The sequence below is a fragment of the Pelobates fuscus genome, chromosome 1 (genome assembly GCF_036172605.1).
Source record: "Pelobates fuscus isolate aPelFus1 chromosome 1, aPelFus1.pri, whole genome shotgun sequence".
Lineage (NCBI taxonomy): Eukaryota > Metazoa > Chordata > Amphibia > Anura > Pelobatidae > Pelobates > Pelobates fuscus.
The window spans coordinates 431,214,557-431,239,788 of NC_086317.1; the positions used below are offsets into that span (position 1 = coordinate 431,214,557).

General features: G+C 42.4%; 1 protein-coding gene across 1 annotated transcript in view; it reads left to right on the forward strand.

The window, feature by feature from the left end:
• Positions 1 to 7,284: 7,284 nt before the first annotated feature.
• LOC134571253 (probable tRNA methyltransferase 9B) overlaps positions 7,285 to 25,232 on the forward strand; it is a 48,302-nt gene continuing 30,354 nt past the window's right edge. Inside the window, exons 1-2 of the mRNA XM_063429428.1 lie at positions 7,285 to 7,388; positions 20,444 to 20,631. Of these exons, the coding sequence (XP_063285498.1) occupies positions 20,478 to 20,631 (154 nt within the window). The 5' untranslated portion in view covers positions 7,285 to 7,388; positions 20,444 to 20,477. The remainder of the gene's footprint in view (positions 7,389 to 20,443; positions 20,632 to 25,232) is intronic.

Consider the following 25,232-nt stretch of genomic DNA (forward strand, 5'->3'; position numbering starts at 1 on the left):
AGCCGACCCGAATATAAACCGTGGCCCCTAATTTTACCCCAAAAAACTGGGAAAGCTTATTGACTCGAGTATAAGACTAGGGTGGGAAATGCAGCAGCTACTGGTAAATTTCAAAAAAAATTAGATCCTAAAAAAATTATATTAATTGAATATTTATTTACAGTGTGTGTATATAATGAATGCAGTGTGTGTGTATGAATGCAGTGTGTGTGTATGAATGCAGTGTGTATGAATGCAGTGTGTGTATGAGTGCAGCGTGTGTGTATATGAGTGCAGTGTGTGTATGAGTGCAGTGTGTGTGTATGAATGCAGTGTGTGTGTATGAGTGCAGTGTGTGTATGAATGCAGTGTGTGTATGAATGCAGTGTGTGAATGAATGCAGTGTGTGTATGAGTGCAGTGTGTGTATGAGTGCAGTGTGTGTATGAATGCAGTGTGTGTGTGTGTGTGTGTGTGTTGCAGAGCCTTGGTGGGGGGTGGGCAATTTTATTATTATTATTTTTTAATTATTTTTATAATTATTTTTTTATTGTTATTTTTTATTTTATTTAATTATTATTATTATTGTTTTATTAATATTTTATCATTTATATTTTATTTTTTTTCGTCCCCCCTCCCTGCTTGATACATGGCAGGGAGGGGGGACTCTCCTTCCCTGGTGGTCCAGTGGCATTGGCAGTTCAGTGGGGGGGAGGGGGGCTGGCAGAGAGTTTACTTACCTCTCCTGCAGCTCCTGTCAGCTCCCTTCTCCTCGCGCCGGTCCGTGCAGCTCCTCTGTCAGCTCACAGTGTAAGTCTCGCGAGAGCCGCACTATGACCCCGCGGCTCTCGCGAGACTTACACTGGGAGCTGACCGAGGTGCTGAACGGACCCGTGCGGAGGAGAAGGGAGCTGACAGGAGTGGCAGGAGAGGTAAGTAAATGCTCTGCAGCCCCCACAGCCCCCAGTCTGTATTATGGCAATGTAAATTGCCATAATACAGACACTGACTCGAGTTGGGGTTTTTCAGCACAAAAAATGTGATGGAAAAACTCGGCTTATACTCGAGTATATACGGTAATTCAGAGCTCTAAACAGCAAGTCTAGGGCAGGCAGTGTAAGATTGTATTTATGGCAGATGTCCAACCATCCCGAGTTTGGCGGGACAGTCCAGGTTTTCGGGTCCTGTCCCAACTTAGTTCCCGGTTGTCCAGCTTTTGGTGACAGAAGGGAACTGTCCCCAACCAGCGTAGCACACTTGTTCAGGGCATTAGGAAGCTGCAGAGAGCTATGAAACAGTGCACCATGCTGGGTTGGCCTCAGTAGGTCAGCCTGGATGATGGACAATCCCTTTCTGGTGCCCCTTCCTGATTTGCAGGATGCCAGAGTTTTGAGGAATGTTAGGGTCTATCCACAGTATGTTAGATGTTTGATGAACAGCAAATAGTGGTGAACTCAAAACCAAACTGAAATTTTCAAGCAAAAGTATCAAATTTGAGACTATAGCTGAGCTCTGGTCTTTTTCTAAGTCTTTTCTCTGATTCTCTGATTAAAATGCACTGTTTGTATAGCAGCATTTCAAATAAATATACCTTACTTATAATCGGGTGAATGCCATCTCATCTGTAAAGGCAAAATGCGTCAGGCAAATTTGCTCCTATAACAAAATAGAACATAACATAGTGTAATACAGCATATACACAACAATAAGCGCCTACATTTAGATGAACTCATAGGATTGCGGTATTTCATCGCATCATGGGTGCCTCCCCCAAAATTTTGGGGTTCTAATATATCCTCCGAATCCGCTTTATTTCTTGCCGCAACTGTATACTGTAAAAACAAGGAACTCCAGCAGGGTAGAAAGTTGACTTTATTTGAAAATTATAAAAACAGACGCATTTCCTCCCAATTCGGGACATCCACAGGGACCAATATTAAAAACTGAATAATACAAAGTGTTATGTAAAGGTATTTACTAAAATAAAAATTGTCAGGAATTTAAAGTGATTTCAAAGTGAATACAAATTTAACCACAAGGTAGCAGAACTGGAAGAATTATCTAGGTTCACTATTCTTATAATTTGACTATCTAAGTCTAAAGTTGGAAATTTCCCCACAATTCTCCACTGTGATAAATAATCATGTGAAAGTGCCAGACACCCTCAGCCTATTCCATGGAAGCCAGAAGGAGAAATCTCTGCCGGTATTTTCTGCAACTTGTCCTCAAGCTCAGCACACTGATACCGAACACTGCTAATCCTTCTGTATGAGAATGGCGTGAGAATGGTGATTGCAATGCATGCACTGTAGGTCCCCAATTCTTCTCTGTGACAATCTTTGGTTTGGACTGGAGATTATCAGTAATGATGCTCTCACAGCGGGCAGAACAGCTGCACGCGATGAGACCAGGATTCTAGCCCATAGAGCAGAACAGCTAATGGGAATGGACCTTGACATTGCTAGGAGACTGGCATAGAATTGGGGTAATGTTTGTGATTGGCTAAAATAAATTGGAGGTGGAGTTTTGGCTATAGGGGTATATATAGGGGCCATTTTAGATTTGGGACATTTTAATTAATCCTCACTTACTTGTTGTTGTCCCACCCTCCCTCCCTCTGTTTTTAGCTCCTGTTCGGGGGATGGATAGACAAGTTGGGGTGTAGGTTGTTTGTTCATCTGTATGTTAGTTTTAGTTCGCTAAGAACAGTCCGGTTTGGAATGGTATTGGTAGGTTTTGAGCTCGTTGGTAGCTCCAAACTTGGTGTGTGTAGGGTGTATCTCGGTATACCCCAACATTGTGAAACCTGGAAAATCATGCCCTTGGTGGCAATGGTTTATGTTTTATATGTTATTTATATGTTATAAGGTGGTATCAATTATTGTTGGTGTGTGTCATTGTCTGGTGTAGGAATTGTTGTTAAAGGAATTGGGGTTGATATGTAATTTTTAAGTATGTTGAAAATTGTATGTGTTTATCTTTTTACATCATTAAAGCTGTGATAATTCTTCCCAAAACAAGGTGTCTAAGTCTTCAAGGGAGTTATGGGTTATGTAAAGGTGAGTTTTATATATGTACATATTTTTATATTTGCAAAGCTGGGCTGGGCTTGATCTAAACATTAGACGCAGTATACCACCTCTTATAAAAGGTATATTAATATACAAGGTTAGACTATTTCGTTAAAGGACCACTATAGGCACCCAAACCACTTCAACTCAATGTAGTGGTCTGAGTGCCAGGTCTCCCTAGTTTTAACCCTTTGTAGAAAATGCAATAAAAATATGTATATATATAAAACTCACCGAGGGAGCCCAGTGCTGGATTAAGGTAAGTGGCTGAAGGGGTTTTAAACCCTTTAGCCCAGCGGGAGGGGGTCCCGAGGGAGGGGACAACCTATTAACCCTATAGTGCCAGGAAAACGGGTTTGTTTTCCTGGCACTATAGGATCCCTTTAAGTGATATGTAAACTCCCCTATAACTGTTTCAACAATCCCATCAGATTATAAATTTACAACCTTGCAAAGCTATTTTATTTTTTTATTTTAAAAGTGGCATAATAGCCAAGTGTTAGCAAATATCCCCCAATTGTACTTTGCTGGAAAATATATTGTCACTTTATGAGTATTAAATAATAATAATTGTAACTAATAGATCAAAATGCCCAGCAGATACATTGCCCAGTGGAATATATTCTTGAAATTGATCTCACTCAACATTGATATGCAACTTGCAAAAGCATTTAGAGGAGAAGTCATAGCAGTCATCAATTTGTCTGCCTCCTTAAATTAGTCACTGCACATAGAACATAATTAAACATTTGTCTGTTTAGTAAACAAAGCAATAATTTCAGATTATGATTCTCCACCCACAACAGAACATCTCATTCCACTGAACAAGGAATGTAACGATGTCACCGATTTATTTGATGACATTCTCAAATAAAGGTATTTCAGTTGAACCCGTCTTACTCAAAAGGTGTGGAAGGAAATGTCAGCTTGGGTTATGTAGAATATTTAATGTACAAAATATGTTACTAAAGTTGTGTACACATGCATATATTAAAGGATATACAGGGTTATTTACTAAATTGAGAATTCAAAGTGAATTTCAAATTTAAAGGACCATTATAGGCACCCAGACCACTTCAGCTCAATGAAGTGATCTGGGTGCCAGGTCCTCCAGGTTTTAACCCTGCAGCTGTAAACATAGCAGTTCCAGAGAAACTGCTATGTTTACATCGCAGGGTTGATCCAGCCTCTAGTGGATGTCTTCCTGACAGCCGCTAGAGGCGCTTCCCCGACGCTCAATGCGAAAATCGCATTGAGCACGCAGAACGTCCATAGGAAAGCATTGAGAAATGCTTTCCTATGGGTGTTTTTAATGCGCGCGCGGCTCTGGTAAAATATAGTGTTTCTAAGGGGGATCTCATTATCCACACAATATGGGTATATGGGCATGTCCACTTTCGGAACAATGAAACTACTTGCTAAGTCTACCAGTAAAAATGTGAGGAATTTAACAGCCAAGGACTTTTCAAACAACTGTGGATTTATATAAACTTTTAGTTCCTTCAAGAAGAGTACGGCTTCCAATTCTGCAAGTTGTAGAAATGGAACAAAATCAATTAGTCACAAATACAAAATGAAGAAGAGCTTTAAATCTCTAGGATTAGATTTTTTTTTTTTTTTAGAATTAGTTCATGTGAGATACTGGGCTTGCGAATGGCACCCCAATGATTCCACCGAGGCTAGAGTTTGCAACTCTGGCAGCAGAGAGGTTAAACTCTGTTGTGCACTATTTCAACGCGAAATGCTGCACATACAGACTCCAGTCACTATGACCACTTGAAATCACTTAAGTGGTGATGGTGCTTTAATTAACCATTTATTTCCAAATAACCATAATCATCCCTAAAGTGTATACTCCTGTACCCTGCACCATCAGAGAATTATATGCAACAGCATGCCTCCGAACATCTCAAATGGACAAATGGGGACACTTTAATTTTAAGGGTGGGCCTGGGCTATTCTGTGAAATTTTAGGTATCTTTCTAATAAAAATGTATGCAAAAAAAAATGTAAGTTAGACCAAGAACAATGTATTCTATTCCATAACTCCCAGTATTTCAAATGGAAAAGAGAGACACCTTAAATGGATACTATAGGCACCAAAACAATTTAAAGGGAAACTACAATGCTCCCTATAGTGCCCCCTCCAGCGCAATTGGGTGATGCTGGATGTCCTAATGCATAGCTTGAGGAAGTCCAGCGTCAATTAGGCAACCAAAAATCGCCTAACTACCCTGAAGTCCCTCTAGTGGCTGTCATGTAGACAGCCACTAGAGGTGGAGTTAACCCCTGCAGGTAATTATTGCAGTTTATTAAAAACTGCAATAATTACCATTACAGGGTTAATGAACCTGGGACACTGCACCAACACCACTTCATTGAGCTGTGTCCCTCTAAGCTGAATGTTGTGGACATGAAATATTATCCTGATTTATTTTAGTTAGTAAAATGTTAGTAAAATGTCTATTTTACGTGGGATAGATGGTTTGGATGGATGAATGGGTGGCAGAAGACTTTATTCCAGGTTGGAATGGCAGTCCTCACGGTAACAGTCATTTTCCTTTTCTTGACATGCTGCATACTACCTTGCATACAGAAATACTTACAGAAGACGGTAGGACAGACCATTGATAACGTAACTCCCACATTTTTACACCAGGACATTGATGACACAGAATGTGACACACCACACACACCCCTTCAGTCTCACCAGTTCAAACAGACAACTGCTTTCCTATAGGGATAGTCTAGGGATAGCGTCTGTCTCTACGGGCAGAAGTCTCTCGTGGGAGAAGTAGTGGGTTAGCCACTGCGGGATACCCACGGAGTGAAGCGTTCGAGGCCTGTTAAAACAGATGAGCTGCAGCCAGTTAGGGACATATTAGGGGCAGTTGTAGTTGTCTGTTTAGTAAATAGCCATTTTAAGGGGGGACTGTTGTGGACATAAAATATTATCCTGATTTCTTTTAGTTAGTAAAATGTCTATTTACTTTATAAAGCTTTGATCAGCATTTATCGTTTCACATGATTTACTTAAAATGGCCGCTAGGACCAGGGAGTTTCCCTTAGTCATCGAATAACACCCTTACTAACAAGATGGCGCTGGAATCTGGGGGAGACCCGCAAGATGCCAGTGACATCACACCCGGTAGGACAAGCAATGAATCAACCACTTAACCCCTAACCAATTATTGATGTATAAATCAATGTTATCTCTGACAATGCTTATGATGTAATTTTGCTTTATAAGGGGCATGCCACCCCCTCTAATAAAAATTCCTCAAGTTTTTCATTAACCTGAAACTTGTGTCCAGTGTGAATTACTTCAGGGAGCGTGCACACACTGTTTCTTTAATTTGGCCAGGGGCAGATACACAAAATAATCAATTTATTGATTGATTTCCACTTCACTGAATGAAGCAGTTTTGGTGTATAGATCATGCCCCTGCAGTATCACTGCTCAATTATCTACAATTTATGAGTTAAATCACTTTGTTCGTGCAGCCCTAGGCACACCTCCCTGCATGTGACTTGCACAGCCTTCCTAAACACTTCCTGTAAAGAGTCATCTAATGTTTGCACTTCCTTTATTGCACAGTCTGTTTAATTTAAAGTTTTTTATTTCCTGCTCTGTTAATAGCCGCAGGTGCCTCCTGTGTGTAATTAAGGCTCAATTTGCAGAGCAGGAGAGAAAAACTTCTAAAGCAAGTTAAAATATTTTAGGTGACTTACTAAAAAAAATGTATGCTGCTAAAATGTCATTTTGAACAAGAACAATGTATATAATTTAAACAGTCTGACTTCTAAAAACATTTATTGCCATTTAAAAACAAATTACTGTGAATATTACTGCTAAAAGCGATTTAGGATCAATAGATGGACTGTCCCTCCAAAACAGGGCCACTTGGCACGTATAAGCTGAGTACCAGGTGCTGTAATGTCACCTGCACCCTCCCTGCTGCACCATCACCACTACAATCAGCAGCAGGGGTCATGGCGCTGGAGAGTTCCTTTTATTCCCATCCAAACATTCAACTATCATTCAACTGTAAACCCCGCCCACAGCTTCCTCCTCGGTTGCTACGATACTACACACGCCCCTTTTTCCTGCAGCCCCGCCTCCCCTTGTTCTCCTTATCCAATCCGCTTCTTCCTTGCTGGCCGAGTCCCAGCCTCTTACAGGTCCTGGCAAGGTAACTGCACCGGCCGGCGCCGTGACGTCATTATTTACCCAGTAGTCTTTGTAGCGGTCCGGGCTCCTCACTCAGGCTGTGCCCGGGGTCATTCACAGTCACGGCGGCTGACAGCTCGGCACGGGATGCAGGCTGTGAGGGCTCAGGTAAGTTAATATAAACAACCTACCGGGCAGACTGTGCTCTGTGCAGAGCTCTATGACCTTATTTACAAACTGAGATAAAGTCTTCACTCATTACAAGCAGGGTCACTGGCTTTATACATAATGTCTTTATTTTATCACTGTGTGATTATCATGGAGAGCTCAATATAAACTTAGTATTATTAAATACTTGTCTACATATAATTTTATTATTACTATTCTTAAATACTCCTCTACATATAATTGTATTATTACTATTATTAAATATTTGTCTACATATAATTTGTGTTATTATTGATATGACGATAATACAAAATACTTGTCTACATGTAATTGTGTTATTGCTATTGTTATAATTATTATTGATTTGATGATGATAATACATCTTCTGTTTTGTTATGTTGCTGTTACATTTGTCTCTTGATTATCTCTGGACACATTGTAACCTCCTGACAGTCACTGCTAGTTGGGGGGCTGCAATATTTGTAAAAATAAAAATTAATGTGATAGGTTTTTTTTTTTTGGTTTTTTTTTTCGACTTATTGCTCTTTCTTTTTGTATTTTTACATGTTATGCAGTGTAAATTTAATACGCTCGTATTTTGATATTTTGTACAGAAAGAAAGGGTCAGAAAGCTACCCACAGTTTTCAGAGAATAGTCTTGCAAACCAGTGTGCAACATCTATGTATATATTTTAACAGTGCGAGGTTAATGAACACTCCTGCCAGGTGTTTCCTGGAGACCCAGTTGTAAGCTGTTTGTAGCTGGGGATTGCTGGGCGCAGCTTCCCACCTCCTCTGCTTCCTATAGCGTTCAACTGGTTGCTTGCATCATTCTATGCCCAATGTAATAGGAATGGGAAACAGCATCTGGCAGGCCTCCGGTAATAAATCAAATTTTTCTAAAATAGTTTGACAACTTACAATGGCCCTGCCACCATAACCGCTACAGTTTGTTGTAGTGATTATAGTGCTTTGAGTGTTCTTTTAAAAAGATGCCTTTTAGAAACCTGCGTGTAAAATGATACAATATTTATCATACATTTAAAGGGATTCTCCAGTGCCAGGAAAACAAACCCATTTTCCTGGCACTAGAGGATCCTGGAGTTAGAACTGCTTCAGCTACTTAGAAGAGAGAATGATGTGGAAGCTAAAAGGAAACACTCCTAGTGGGGTTAACCCACAATAAACTACCAAAGTAGTAAGAGAAAAGAACAAAGACAATTCTGAGTGCCCCGATAAAATAAAATATAACTTTTATTAATTAAAAATAAATATGTAGTTGCTGTGTACGAAATGCACAGAAATTATCAGCATAAAAATATAATAGGCTGTACAGTGCTATGTACAAACTTATATACCTAAAAATAAAATAAATAATAAATATAGTAGGAAACCCCAAAAGAAATAAATTAGAGGGCTACCTACAGAATGAGAGCCCTGGATATTGGGCTACTACCTATGAGCTGAGCACTGAGAGAAAAGTAAGTGATAATACTTAAAGATGTTATGCCATCAGGTAGTGTCTCTAGATGAGGTTGATATGAGACTGCATCTAATTATGAGAACAAAGAGGACCTGTTCAAAAGTTTTCAGTGTCCTCTGATAGGTCTGAACTGCAACAAAACAATGTTGCAGTTTGTGAAGATGACCAAACTGTAGCAAACAGTAATACTGTACAGGCTGATCTATTTATCTCGATCTAAATGTGAGTCTCTGTGCTCAGTTCCACATCTTTGCTGCTGGTTAAGAGTGCACCAACGTTATAACATGATAAACATTTAGGATGTGCAGAAGGAAATAAATGTATTTGCACAAGCAAAAGTCTACATAGGTGGTGATGTACTAAAATAAGTGCAACGCTGATATTCAATAAACTTAGTGCAAAAGATGCCGATGTGGCCATAACTGAAATATTGCCAAGGTGCCTAATTCGGCTGACCATAAATCACTAACCTGTTAAGAACACTGGGAACCAATTGGTAGGGGGCTGGAAAAGCTTGCCTATGTTAATGAAATATATAAATAGCTGACGGATCAAATATCATGCTCGCCTGCCTGCTTTTAAACAAAGAGGTGGAAGAAAGATATCAAGCAGCCTTAGCCCACCCAGTCCATAACAGGAAAGAAAACTCGGGATTCTGAAGGAAGTGTGGTGTTTACCGGTCAAAAACCCACACGTAAAGCTGTTACAGTGAATCACCGAAGACCCCTGACGCGCGCGTTTCGCCCACAACTCATCAGAGGGTAGCTTCAGCTACTTACCTGAATCCAGCGCCAATGTCCCTCGGTGCTAGGTCAGGCTCTGCCCATGCTCCTCCCCGGCCGACGTCAGTCAGTGGGGGAGACCTAATGCTCATGCGCGTCAATGGCCGTGTGCGCATTAGACTTCCCCATAGGAAAGTATTATTTAATGCTTTCCTTTGAGGAAAATCTGGCACTGGAGGTCCATGAGGAGTCCAGCATCAGATAACGGACCAAAAGTCTGTTTAGATTCTGAAAGCGCCCCCAGTGGCAGTCTGGCAGACAGCCACTGGAGGCAGACTTAAAGATGCATTGTAAACATTGCAGTTCTCTGTTTTACATTGCAGCACTAAGTGCAAAAGGGTCACAGCACCCAGACCACTTCAATGAGCTAAAGTGGTCTGGGTGCCTACAGTGTCCCTTTAATGTTCTTCCTGCATGTATTATCATTCATTGAGCTTCCTGTGTGTGCGCATGTCTTGACTCTTAAAAAAATGATTTCTCCTGCCTGTAAAAGATATTACATTGTTCTCATTTTTGGTGAAACAAATTGCATAAATACTAAAGTTCTCAGGGTTATGCACAAAACTGAGAATTTAAAGTGATTTGAAATTGAAGTATCCATATACTAAAAGCTTAGTTCAAATTTTTCCAGTTTGGCTATTTTGACCTTAAATTTGAAATCCACTATGAATTTATTTAGAATTCTCACTTTAGTGAATGTTTGTTTCACTGTGTGCAACTCCTAGGGGACTTGCTCTGGTTTTCTGTTAGTCTGTAAAGCAGCTGTGTACACCCATGAGCAGCTTCATTCACAAAAAAGCACAAATGTGATTATACAGAAAGCTAATCGAATATGCATGAAAGTATTTGTAGTAGTAAAGCATCTGTACCCATTTACCTTATTCTGTAATGTTGTACATCATAAACACTTTTTTTTTCTGGAATTTTAATGGGAAACATGAAGTTACTTTGCTTGAAGTAATTTTCCAAGTACTGTAACTGTAGCCCTCTGTAGTGGTTATGGTGCTAGGTGTTTCTTGGTGACATCCCACTGTAAGATGATAAATGACGACTTACCTGGGCCCATATCCGCATACCCTGTTTTTGTTGCCCTCCTATAGGAGAATAAAATCTCTACAAAGGTAAGCAGAACCGTGCTAATTGACTAAGCGCACCAGCTGTGTTCTCTCAGTTGGTGAGCGCAGTTGTGAATTTTCAGTGACTTTATTCTAAATAGAGACATCCCGATTCTGCACCAGAAGAGAAGATGCAGTGCTGGCACACAGGGGACCCAGGTAAGTTGTCAGACCATATTAAAATGGTTTGACTACATATCGTGGGATGGTGCCAGGGTGCTGCTGCAACCATTGTGACCACAGTGACTATGTAGTGCTTATGGATATTCTGGTATTCTTTTAAAAGCGCGTTCCTGACATTTTGCCATCTTCAATGCATATTAAGGGAAACCTCAGGAAATGACACCATTGAAAATCATCTGTAATATGTTACAATTTTTATTATGCTGTTTTTAAATGCCATTTAAATGTATGTTAGGGAACACTCCAAGCACCAAAACCACTACAGCCTGCAGTAGTTGATGTGGTGCCAAAAGTGAAAGCCATCAAACTGTTTTAGAAGGGTTTGACAACTTATCTGGGTCCCTCTGGGTGCCTTTCATTACCTCCCCTACAGCTTGAAACTCATGCATGGAGCTTCTGTGAGCTCCACCGTGTTAAGTCCTGGAATTTCATTGAAATTCAAACACCGTGCATTTTATCATCATAATGCGTTTTATCATAAATATTTTCTCATTTTGGATGGGTGACTGTAACGGATTGCCTGGCACCCTGTCTGGGTACCTTCCTTTGACGGATGCTCCTAGTGCTTCCCGAGGGCTCCAAGCACTCCACTAGACACCACGAACCGACGCAGCTTGGTTGGGGTCTCGCCGTCTTCCTCCTACTCTACCAGTAGGCAGACCTCTCCTAAATCCAGAGAGCAGGAACAGGAACAAGCTCTTACAAGAGCTTACTCTGGGGAGTATAGTGATTATAGCAATCCCCAGAGTGTAGGTAGTTCTCCAATCCCCCGAACATGAGACAAAACTTCATGAAGGGTAGAACAGGTCTGTTTTATGCAAGCCAGCACTCACAATTTATACAATTCCTCAGGCCAGAAGCACACCCCCTGGCACACAAAGGACACAAACCAATCCGAACAATACAACAATGTCCGACACTCCCACATAGAGCACACAAGCCCTCCTCTCTGCCTGTGATACAATTAACTAAGACAATGGACTAACTCTAAGCAGAAAAAACATACATTTTTACAAACCACAAAATACAACATATCCCCACACATCCCCTGATAGTGCCGATCTGGGTGAACAACATATCTAAAACTAACCCAGATTGGTTCAGGGGTCCAGGAATTTCCTGGAAGTCTTTATTTTGCCCCACTGTGCACATGGTCCCATGCCCAAAACAGTTCCATACACTCGACGGCAAAAGACTGCTGGACAATTTAAGATGGCCGCCACATGTTTTGAATCTGTTCCAGTTAAAAGCCCAAGGGGCAGAAACAGTGCCTTTGAAAAATCAAATATGCCCAAATAGTGTTTTTTAAAGGGCAATATATCCCAGGGGCCTTAGTCACAGGGCAAGAGGCTGGCAAGCAGGCCTCTCCAAATCCCAGTGATGAAGGTGCTTTCGTCACACATCTTCCCTCCCAGGGGGAGACTCACCAGGTACCTGACCTCCTGTCGGTCAGTACCTGAGTTAGTTGAGCAGCCCACCCACAACCAAGTACTGCACCTGTAGTTCTCGGGTGTCCAGCTGTGTCCTGTCTGTCCCAGGCTGCAGAGGGCACATCCGCCACCCCTGATCTGCCTTGTGATCCCAGGCATGGAGCTGTAGGTACGTGGTGGGCAGAGGCCAGCGGCGCTCTGCCCTGATGCCAACGCTTCTGGTGGGAAAACCTGTAGGCAGTCGGGCTCTGGACCAAGGAAAAGGGGATGGCAGAGGCTAACAGCGCTCTGCCCGGATGCCAACTCTTCTGCTGGAAGGGGGTCAGTGGGTATTGACGTCTCTTCCACTACCCCCAGGACTAGGTTGGGCAGCTGCTGCTGGAGAGGGGGACCGATTGTCCCCTCTCTCTGTAAAGTACACAGCTGCTGAGGAATGAGACCAGTAGTCTCCACTCCCTGTAGGACACGCTGCCGCTGGGGAGAGCGACCGACCGTCTCCTCTCCCTGTAAGATGGACTGCCGCTGGGGGAGAGCGACAGATTGTCTCCTCTCTCTGAAACGCTGCTTGGTGTTGGGTCATGGTAGCGACCATCTCCACTCCCAGTGATGCTTGCTGAGATGAGGGACCGACAGTCTCCTCTCTCTCTAAAACCGGCTGCCGCTGGGGAGAGAGACTGGTTGGTTGTCTCTTCTCCCTTTATAACACACTGCCGCTGGGGAGAGAGACCGATTGTCTCCTCTCCCTGTAACGCTGCTTGGCGCTGGAAAGTGGTAGCGACCATCTCCACTCCTAGTGATGTTTGTTGCTGCTGAGATGAGTGACCAACAATCTCCTCTCTCTGTAACTCACCCTGCCGCTGGTGAGAGAGACCGGTTGTCTCCTCTCCCTGGTAGATAAGCTGCTGCTGGGGAGTCAGACTGATTTGTCTTGACTCCTGGTAACGCTGCTTGGTGCTTAACCGCCTGCTGCTGCTGGGATGAGGGACCGACAATCTCTTCTCCCTGTAATACTGACTGCCGCTGGGGAGAGAGACCGGTTGTCTCCTCTCCCTGTGAGATGCACTGCCGCTGGGGAGGGAGACCGACCGTCTCCTCTCCTGGTAGCTCCGACTGTAGCTGGGGATCTGGGCCGCAGCCCAGAATCCCTGAAGGGCTGGTGGAGAGACCTCGGTCCCATCTCCACCTGCCATCTGGACTCCTCCGTGCTGCCGAGATCAATGTCCTCCTTCAAGGCATCCCATAGTAACCCAGGGCCATCATAATTATTCCCTTCGGGTAAGTCGTGCTCGGCCGTCCAGAGGGTATGTTTGATGGAATGCCACCATAGATCCTGGTATGCGTTGTCGAGCCAAATCTCTTTCCATACCAGGGTCTCTAGTCTTGCCCCACCCACCCATCCAGGGGCTGCTCTCCCAATAGATACATCCACATTGCCACATGCTTCTGTAGCTGCTGCTCATCACTGGGGAGGCTTTCACTTCGCCACCGCTAGGCATTTTCCAGGGCCTCATACCAGACTTCCTTTCTGTCTGCATCCCTGTAGTCCGTGGCCGCCTCCTCCTGCTCATCATGGAACGCTGTCCAGGAACCAGCTGATTCCATGCTGCTGTAGCCAGGGGCGCTGTACGAGTACTAGCGTTGCCCTAATTCTAAATCCACACGTTACCGGTGTCTCCGAGCTGCTTCTCCTCGCACTAGGACGCCATCCCATCACTGCCACCACTGTAACGGATCGCCTGGCACCCCGACTGGGTACCTTCCGTTGTCGGATGCTCCTAGTGCTTCCCGAGGGCTCCAAGCACTCCACCAGACACCATAACCACCGCAGACCCCACGAACCGCCGCAGCTTGGTTGAGGTCTCACCGTCTTCCACCCACTCTGGACCCAAGACCAGGGTCCAGCTTCCAGTAGGTAGACCTCTCGTAAATCCAGAGAGCAGGAACATGAACAAGCTCTTACCAGAGCTCAGTGATTATACCCTGGGGAGTATAGGGATTATAACAATCCCCAGAGTGTAGTTCTCCAATCCAAGAGCCAAGCCTTCATGAAGGGTAGAACAGGTCTGTTTTATGCAAGCCAGCACTCACGATTTATACAATTCCTCAGGCCAGAGGCACACCCCCTGGCACACAAAGGACACAAACCAATCGGAACAATACAACAATGTCCGACACTCCCAAATACAGCACACAAGCCCTCCCCTCTGCCTGTGATACAATTAACTAAGACAATGGACTAACTTGATTAACTCTAAGCAGAAAAAACATACATTTTTACAAACCTCAAAAAGTACCCCAAAATAAAACATATCCCCACAAAAGGTCCAAGGGGCAGAAACAGTGCCTTTAAAATCCAATATGCCCAAATAGTGTTTTTAAAGGGCAATATATCCCAGGGGCAAGAGGCTGGCAAGCATGCCTCTCCAAATCCCAGTGACGTGACATAACCTCTTGAAGGTCAAAATAGTTAAATTGGATACATTCTCTAAGTCTGCTATGTTTTCAGTTCAACTATTTTGGTCTTAAAGGGAAACTCCAGTGCCAGGAAAACAATCCGTTTTCCTGGCACTGCAGGTCCCCTCTCCCTCCCACCTCCCAATCCCCGGTTGCTGAAGGGGTGAAAACCCCTTCAGTCACTTACCAGAGGCAGCGACATGTCCTACGTCGCTGCTTCTTTTGCCGCTCCTCCTCTGCATTACGTCGGCCGGTGGGCGAGACTGATCCAGCCCGCCGGCCGGGGTGAACTAATGCGCATGCGCGGCAATGCTGCGCATGCGCTTAGAGGTCCCCATAGGAAAGCACTGAAAATGCTTTTCAATGCTTTCCTATGGGGAATTGAGTGACACTGGAGGTCCTCACACAGCGTAAGGACATCCAGCGACGCTCTAGCACTAGAGACACAGAAGTGCCCTCTAGTGGCTGTCTATTAGACCGCCACTAAAGGTGGAGTTAACCCTGCAAGGTAATTACTGCAGTTCATAAAAAAAATAAAATAAAAAAAAACTGCAATAATTACACTTGCAGGGTTAAGGGAGTGGGAGTTGGCACCCAGACCACTCCAATGGGCAGAAGTCGTCTGGGTGCCTGAAGTGTCCCTTTAAATGTGGAATTCACTTTAAATTCACCTCCAATTCTCACTTTAGTGAATAACGTTGTTATTCTGAGAGGGTTACAGGAAGTGCTTATGGTCCTTGGAGTGTTCCTTTAAAAAATTAGCAACTGAATCTGTCAGTCCAGGCATAAGTAGTGCACACATTGCATTGGAGGATTAAAAACAGAAATATTGTTTCTGAATCTCCTCCTACCGTTGCTGTTCAATGAGAGAAAAGGGTTGAAGCTATAACAATGCCTGACAGAGAGCCAAGACTGAGGTGCTGATTTCCAAAATAGTGATAAATACATTATATTGAGAGATGGCTCGCAAGATTCTTAGCCTCTCTTTGGTCTTCAAAGAGAGAGAGGATATTGATCAGCTTGCCTGAATTGTTTTAGTCAGCACACATGCAAGACAACTTTAATAGAAAACTTGTACAAAAAAGTGACCAATGCTAACTTAAACTAACAATACTGATAACTTACATTGAGCTTATAACAGATGGACACGTGTCAAAAACAAACTTTCCCAATTAGTTGTTTGTTTAAATAAGCTAGTTAGCTTTGGTTACTTTTTTTTTTTTTTTTTTTACTCTTTATTTTTCATGCGAGCAAGTAAAAGACATTCGTGTTTAGCCATGACAGCAATGACATATTACAGAATAGCATATCATAGGTAATGCATAGCGTCATGGTAATAATAAAAAGGACTGATATTTATAACAAGGGGTGTGTGTTGAGATAAGGAGGAGGGGGGGTGTATGTCAGCCAGCGCATTAGAGCTTGTTGTAGACGTGCATTGCACTCGTCTCCTGGGTCTGGAGCCTGTGAGATGCAGTTCACTATTTAGAAAGATAATAAAAAGCTGCTTTATTATCAGTGTCCTTAATTTTCAGGGTTTATTTAGATGTAAGGGTATTAACCATTTATTATATGCCCCTTAAAGAGTTGGTGATTTGTATAATAATACCCTGCTACTATCTTGATACATTGAGTGGTGATACATTGTATCTTTATATATAGACAAGCTATTGAGTTTAGTACTGCTGGAGCTCAGTTCGAGAAAGGTGACAATTATATATTTTATTTTATTTTTACTTTTTGGAGCGCTCACATTTCGGTATTATTTATTTAGATCTTTAAGTAACTGTATTTGAATGTGATGCAGCCCTCTGATGTACAATTATACAACATATGATGATTGATCTTTTAAGATTTTTTTTTATTTTTCTAAATCAGGTCCTTGTTTTTACATTATTGCTGTTCTTGATGAATAAGGTGCCACAACAGATATTTATGGTTAACTAGAAGGACAGCTGTGACCACTGAAAGTTGGTTAAGGTCGTGGCTCCGCTCTTCTCCCTGGGTCTGAAGCTAACTGTGGTTGAAGGTTAGGCGGTAGTCCTCATGTTGTTGGGGGGGAGTTTCAATGTTGCCAGCAGTGCTGGGCCTTCTTTTGCATCGGTGACCTTGTAGTATTGTCCCTCCTTCGTCACAGAAAGTGCCCCAGGTGTCCAGCTGTAAGCGATTCCTTCTGCTTGTAGTGGTTTGGTTAACAATTGCATATTTTTGCACCACAGTAGCATAGCCATGCTGAAGTCCTGAAAAAATGAGAGTTGGCATGTTTCAAATTCAAAGGTTGTTTTTCCCTTTAATGCAGCCAGCAGTCCTAGTTTGTCTGTCATCATTTGGCACCACAATTTAAGGTCTCGTGGGGCTTCGTTAGGGGCTTGTGGGGATTTAGAGATCCTGTAGACTCTGTCGAATGAGAAGGTTTTAGCCTGTCTTGTTGGCAGCACTGCCGCCGATAGGCGTCTGATAAAGTGCGGTAGTTCTTCTAGCGGTATTGACTCCTCGACCCCTCTTATCTTGATGTCATCCAGTATGTTTACTTGTCTGGCCATGGTTGCCTGAGTGGGTTGTAGTAGTCTTACGTTTCCCCCAATGTGTATAGATCCTGTCTCAGGTCTTTTACTTCTTCCTCAGTAGCTTGTGTGCGTGTGGTTCACCGCTTGCAGTTTGGTAGTTAGTGCCGCCAGATCTGCTTCCCACTTCTGACTAAGACTGTGCTGTAGGCCTGTCAGCATGGCTTGTATGTTGCTTTTTGAAGCTGGAGTGCAGTCCTGTGTGCCCTGTGGGAGCTCTTGGGTTTAAGGGCTCGGTAGGAGGCTGTCATGTGGGTCCCCATCTTCTGATGGCTGTGGGGAGGTCTGGGCCCATGGCACATTAGGCATTTGTAGTATGTGGCCTGTATCACGCTGTCTTTGGGGTGAGTGGGGGCTGTTTTTGCAAACTGTGTCCCATCTCACATTTCTGTGTGCCGGGTGTCTGGTCCTCCGGACTGAAGGTGCTCCATGGCCAGAGCCCTCCGGCGAAGTCTCCCTGCCTCAGCATCTATTATTTTGCGCCCGGGTACTGAAAGAACGGCATCTGCAGTATCCGCAAAATACTATGCAGGTGATGGCGTGTCTGGTTGCCAGTTATTCTGCAAGTAGTGCTTGATTTTTTTTAGTTTTAGGGTACAGATTCTTGAAGCTCTGAGAAATGGTGTCTGCTCCTGTGCAGTGTTAGGCCAGTGTTGGTCACTTTTTTGTACAACTTTTGTATTATGGTAGTCTTGCATATGTGCTATCTCTTTAAAAAAAAAAATAAAGATTGTCTTTTGCTCTTGATTATCTTCTTGTGGTTTGCATACTTTTGCATTTTATATTATCGAATTATACCTTGTTGGGCTTGCAGGCACTTGCCAATAAAAGCTTAGACATCTTTTACCTATACTGTACTCACACCTCACTTTATGCTGTGCATCACACAGCTGGTTAAAACAAGCTTATCACTAACATTGGTCTCACCGAGCATGGATATTTTTTTGTTTTTGAATTTCTGAGACAACTTTTGGCTCTGACACAAACTGTTTAAAATAATTAATTAATTAGATATACATAAGTCTCCCTGATCGCCATCTCATGCCGATTGCAAAGCCCAGCATCCATCTCAATCAGCAGGGGCTCATGCAGTAAGATCCTGTCAGGGTCTTTTCAGACCTGATAGGTTTCCTTTGGACTGTGTGCAGCCTGATAATTACTGCTGCTGAATGCGAACACGGAGCCACAGAGATTGAAATCCCATTTTAAAGGCTGTATGCAACACTCCCTTTCAGCGTTGCATGCAGCTTATCAGTCAGTCTAGGGCCACTAATTATGTCCCCAGCTGACCGAGGGAGCCCCAGGTATTGATTTAAACCTGGTTCTCTGTTGTGAGAAGGGATCTACTAATCAAACTTTTTAAAGACTAGCTGATCCATCTCTACAGCTTGTGAGATTTGTATAAATCCTGTGTAGTAAAAGTTACCTGCTTGTTTACATATCATTGTAACATAGCAAATCTCTGTAAAGTCAGGTGGAGTTTGACCATTCTTGTGTGTCCCATGGTCTGTCCGCAAGTCAAATGGAGGGATTCTCCATTTTTCCTGCTGTAGTGCTGATTGTATTATTTGATCATGCTTGTCTTTCTTTCTGACCGTGTAAGCACAAACGTTTTACTGCTGTTTTAGTGGTTGCTATAATTAAAGAAACACTGGCACTTTCAAAGACATTAACACTGTATGCTCAGTATCTCTTGGCATCTCATGTAAATGAATGGGGGGGAAAAAGCGGTTTTCCTGACACTATATAATCCTTGGGGGACCCCCACCCTCAGGGTCCCCCTCCCGTGGTTAAAACCCCTTCAGCAGCTTGCCTTTATCCAGCGCCGGGCTCCCTCAGCGCTGGTGACCTCTCCTCACCCGTCGACGTCCGCTTCTGAGTGGAGTGCCGCGTGCGCCTTCAAACAGTCCATAGGAAAGCATTTCTCAATGCTTTCCTATGGACGCTCTGCGCGATGGATGCAAAATTCGCACCCAGCGTCGCAGATGCGCCTCAAGTGGCTGTCAGGAAGACAGCCACTAGAGGTTAGATTAACCCTGCTATGTAAACATAGCAGTTTCTCTGAAACTGCTATGTTTACATCTGAAGAGTTAAAACCTGAGGGACCTGGCACCCAGACCACTTCATTGAGCGGAAGTGGTCTGGGTGACTATAATGTCCCTTTAACCCCTTTAAGGACCAACTTCTGGAATTAAAGGGAATCATGACATGTCACGCATGTCATGTGTCCTTAAGGGGTTAAAAATAAAAACAACAAATGGCTAACATGAATTTTAGGAAAAGTGAACAAATTCACATAAAAATTTATTGTAATGGTTTGAAGACTTATTCAAGCTTGTAAGGTGCAGTGAAAATAATCTGTGAGAACTGTAACGAAAGCATATATTTGCCGTTAAAGCCTAGAGCAGTGATATGATTGTTGACTATACCCTCAACGCCTAATGCAGATCTTTTGTACTATATCACAGCACACCCTGGGATTTTCTTGCACCCAACCCCTTATTCAGGTTTTTCATCCAACTGTCAAATTTATTTTATTTACTTTTTTAAAGGCTGTTGCTTTCTGTGACTATTTGTATTTGTTCCAACTCATCGTATGGTAAATATTCCAAATACTTATTTTTTTTTGAATTTCAAAAGAATCCATGTGATTCACAGTGAGAACTGAAATGCAAGATCTTTATGTCCAGTGTCTGTTTTCCGATCAACAGCCGTATTACTTTTCATTATCAGGACTGTAGAGGAAAAGCTGGGTCAGTTAAGCCTTATGGAAAGGCAGGTTTTACTCACAGCAGTAGAAAATGGTCCTTTACCGTGAGAGCAAGGTGTTTTTTTTGTTTGTTTATTTCTTTAGCTGATGTGATTTTACTTTACTTCTTACTTTTTTTTTTTTTTTTATATTACAGCTAATCATTCCAACAAGGGAATGGAAAATAATTATAATATAATTTTTTTTATTTTTATAATATACCAGTATGTTCTAAGCTACTGTGCTACAATATTCCCTGATCTGGTTGTTAATCTAGTATTCTATATTCCTTCAGTTCGTTTGTGACCTATGACTGAGGAAGAGAAGAAATGGAGAAGGAGGCAAGCCGTCTGGAAAGAGCTCATGTCCACAGTGTTTATGAGCAGATCGCTCCTTACTTCAATGACAAGCGCTACAAAGCTTGGCCGAAGGTACAGGAGTTTCTACTGGAGCAGGAGCCCGGGAGCCTGATTGCTGATATAGGTGAGTTCCTAAACATAATTTTAATACAAGCTATAATGTATTGCTCATATTTTCAGAAACTAAATTAAGGAAAAATGCATTAAAACAAGCTTTATTTAATGGCAGTTCCTGAATTCATTATTTAAAGCAAATATCTTTTAAAGTTACTATTATATTTTAATCACTTGTATTGTGAGTTTATTTGTAACTGTCAAAAGTACTTCTTCCACCTGCATCACTCTGGTGTGAAAAAAATGACACACAGACCACCTCTTTTTCATGTCCACTTCATTCTGTTATCAAGACTGAAACTGGATGCACTGAATTCGTGTCCATTTATTGCTTTAACACCCCACATCAATGATGGCATATGTGCACTTTATGGCTGCGTGGAATTGATGTTATCCTAGTTTTTTTACTATTCTGATTTCTGGTATCTCTGATCCGGCTTGTCTGTCTGTCTTCTGGTACTCTTGGACCTTGGCCTGTCTCTGGTTATTCTCTTGCTATTACCTCTCTGGTTGCGTTGTCAGACCAATTTAAGGACTGCTAATACACCTCTGTCCTTTTGTATCTTAGGATAGTGTGGATTCAAGTACTGCGTATTGGGATATTCAGTATCATGACAGACATATTTCAATTGCGTCTCTATGATAGATGTTTCAAATTTGGAGCATTTGTAATCTTTCGTTTCCAATTCTCAGGATGTAAAACAAAACATGCCCAATGTTCCATGTTAGTCCTTTTTACATGATTAAATGGTATTAAATCTTGACATGCAGTTTAGGCATATGATGTGTTTGTGTGTAACACACTGACATTCCAGGCTGATCCAGTTTTGGTTTATATATTGCATAGATATGGTACTGAGAAAAACATGAAAATCCACCAACTTGATAAACAATGTAAAATAAAATAAAAAAGATCTTTCCATTTTTGCAATTGCTGAAAATGACCATGGTTTAGAGCTTCTGCAATGAGCTCACCCCAAATTAGAAAGTGGCTCAATATTTTAATAGTAGCTTAGAATATCCCATAAAGCATTTCCATTTATCAGATAATGTAAATGGTGCTGTTGCCTAAGCTCCTCACAGATGCACTGCAGCTGCTATCAATTTACTGATGGCTCCCTTAACAACTGTATCAGATGGAAGAAATGTGCAAACATGGCTCAGTCTATTTTATGATGAACTGTAATGCAGCCTGTTGATGTAGATGAGACCTTGCTTGCCCCATGTATGTACACACATTTTATACTGAATGGATGGGCAGTGACGAATAGTTCACGTCATCCCGTGCTTAGTGGGCTTATGGGCTGATGTGTGCAGAGACCAGAAACCTCCTTGTATCATAAACCAGGGCTCCCAGATAGTTCCTATCCAACCATCCTAATATATTTACCTGGAGTCCCAGATCCGGGGACATACGGCAGCTGTATTTTGTAGAACAGCACAAGGGCATCATTCTAATTGCTCAAGGTGGGCAGTGGGCACTAGGACCATGCATGCAGGGAGCCAGCTAGGATACTATCTGCCTGGCTTGCTTGACGCCAGACTGACATGCCCCCTCAGTGAGCAGACACATCCACATCCCAGGCAGCCCACCCATTATGGGTGTCACCATTGACACAAGTTGCGACACTGGTAATTTCCCTTAGAACGCCCACCCGTCACATTTACATACCTCTCAATGTTAGGAAGTATGTATAAACTTTGCAATAATTATAGGTTTTGCGATAAATGAAAAATACTTCTATTAATCCACTGTTTTTAGTATATCCACCACAATTTGTAAAGCAATATATTCTAAAATTTATTTATTTATTTATTTTTTCAGTTAAAGCTTTATTTCTGTAAAATATTTTTACTGCCAAAGGCAATATTTCACTGTGTTTTTGTTGTGTAGGCTGATTAAATATTACCCTGTTCGGGGGCGCATTCCAGTGTCCATAATTTTCTTTCCTCTAAACACAGTCAAGAGAAAACCCCTAGGTCAGTTTGAGTGGTTTATTGCTTAACATAAATTTGAGTCTTTCAAGGCTCTGTGTAAGGCACTCCTTGCTCAGAATATATATTATTCCTTGTAACCACTTTTGCATATAACCAACAACTGTTAAAAATAAATATGTTGACACGTTTAATAGTGCTACGCTTTTATGGTACTTCATTAATGAAGTGCTTTTCAATTATACTCCAAGGATTAATATCCACTACCGCCACTATCAGGGCCGGACTGGGATAAAAATTCGGCCCGGGCATTTTTTTTATCACAGCGGCCCACTAAGAAGAGGGCAGGGCAGAGAGGGTGTGTTTTGTCATCACTAACGACAAACATGCCCCGTCTCAAAGTGCAGGCCAGGGCAGACCATGCGCAGAGCTCTGCTAAAGAGCTCTAACATGAGAAAAAAGCCCTGTATTTGTTCTGCACAGCGCAAGCAAATTTAACAACATGCTTGCACTGTGTTTCCTTGCAACTTGTCTCTGGTGTCTCTATAAATGGATACCAGGAGACAAAAATGCCAGGAAAGAGTATTGTGCATGTGTTTGGAGCCTGCTTGTGGGATTGTGTGTGTGTATAGAGTGAGCTGATTGTGGTGTGGTATTGTGTAATAAGGTCGGTTTTAGTCGTGTGGTGTAATGTAATGCATATGTGGCTAGGGCCTGTAAAGAATGTGTGTGTGTATAGGGGATGTAGCAAGTGTATGTATGTGTGTGTGTGTGTGTGTGTGTATAGGTGATGTAGTGTTTGTAGAGAGTGTGTGTTTAGGGGTGTAATATGTGTTTGCTTACAAGGAATCTAGTGTGTGTATGGCAGGAATGTATGTGTGTGTGTGTGTGTGTGTATATACACACATACATATATTTTTTTATATATATATATATATATATATATATATATATATATATGCATATGTTTGGAAGTATTGTGCAGCATGTGTGTATGATGGATGCTGTGTATGATGTGTGTGAGTGCTGTGTGTGATGTGTTTTGTGATAGTGCTGAGTGCGATGTGTGTGAGAGTCCTGAGTGTGATAGTGCTGGGGATGATGTGTGTGAGAGTGCTGTGTGTAAATGTTAGGGATTGTGTTTTGGGGTAAATAAACAAATAAATGTAAGTAGGCATTATGTCCCCCCCTCCCTTCTTAAGTCTGGGAGGGGGGGACCGGCACGGTGACATCATCCCTGGTGGTCCTCGTGGTGAGTGAAGGCGCTAGCCTGCGGGCTAGAGTTCACTCTCGCGAGATCCGGTCGTTGCCATGGCAACGCGCGGATCTCACTAGAGCAACCCGGGCAGCTGCAAGATAGAGCTCCGCCGGGTCCTCTCCCTCCCTCCCTTCCTCCCCAGCCGCAGGTCTATGAAAGTAGGCTGGTGAGGGAGATCTTTGATCTCCCCACCAGCCCGTCGTCGCAAACAGTGGGGCCGGCGCTTGGATAGTGCCGGCCCTGCAAAGACCGGCAGGGAAGATCCTGGGACCTTGCCCTGCCGGCCTCGACCCATGGCCACCGTGGCCCACCGGGCATTTGCCCGGTGTGCCCGATTGACAGTCTGGGCCTGGCCACTATTTTGCGGTTAGCAATATGTAACGGGGTAGCATTTTTATATTTATTTTTTTTTATTTACTGTGTGTGTGTGTGTGTGTGTGTGTGTATATATATATATATGTGTGTGTGTGTGTATATATATATATATAACAAAAGTGATTAAACTCCTAAAAATGGCAGAGAATTGAGCAGTGAGACTTCAGAGGCATGATCTATACACCAAAACTGCTTCATTAAGCCAAAGTTGTTTTGGTGACTATAGTGTCCCTTTAAAAGGTAAAAACATACCTCGCTAACAGCAGATTACGTTGCAGACCACAGGCTTTTTTTCCCCATTTGCTACTAAAAGCCTAAAAAAAAATATGTTTTCACAATCATAGTATACAATATATATATATATACATACATACATATATATATATATATATTGTATACTATGATTGTGAAAACATATTTTTTTTGAGGCTTTTAGTAGCAAATGGGGAAAAAAAGCCTGTGGTCTGCAACCTAATCTGCTGTTAGCGAGGTATGTTTGTACCTTTTAAAGGGACACTATAGTCACCAAAACAACTTTGGCTTAATGAAGCAGTTTTGGTGTATAGATCATGCCTCTGAAGTCTCACTGCTCAATTCTCTGCCATTTTTAGGAGTTTAATCACTTTTGTTTCTGTTTATGCAGCCCTAGCCGCACCTCCCCTGGGTGTGACTGACACAGCCTGCATGAAAAAGAAAATTGGTTTCATTTTCAATCAGATGTAACTTACTTTAAAAGTATTTATCTCCTGCTCAGTAAAATTAACTTTAATCCCACACAGGAGGCTTGTGCAGGGTCTAGCAAGCTATTAACAGAGCAGGTGATAAGAAATTTTAAATTAAACAGAATTTATAATAAAGGAAGTGTAAACATTAGATGACTCTTTGCAGGAAGTGTTTAGGAAGGCTGTGTAAGTCACGTGCAGGAAGGTGTAACTAGAGCTGCATAAACAAACTGATGTAACCCCTATATGGCAGAGAATTGATCAGTGAGACTACAGGGACATGATCTATACACCAAAACTACTTCATTAAGTTAAATTTGT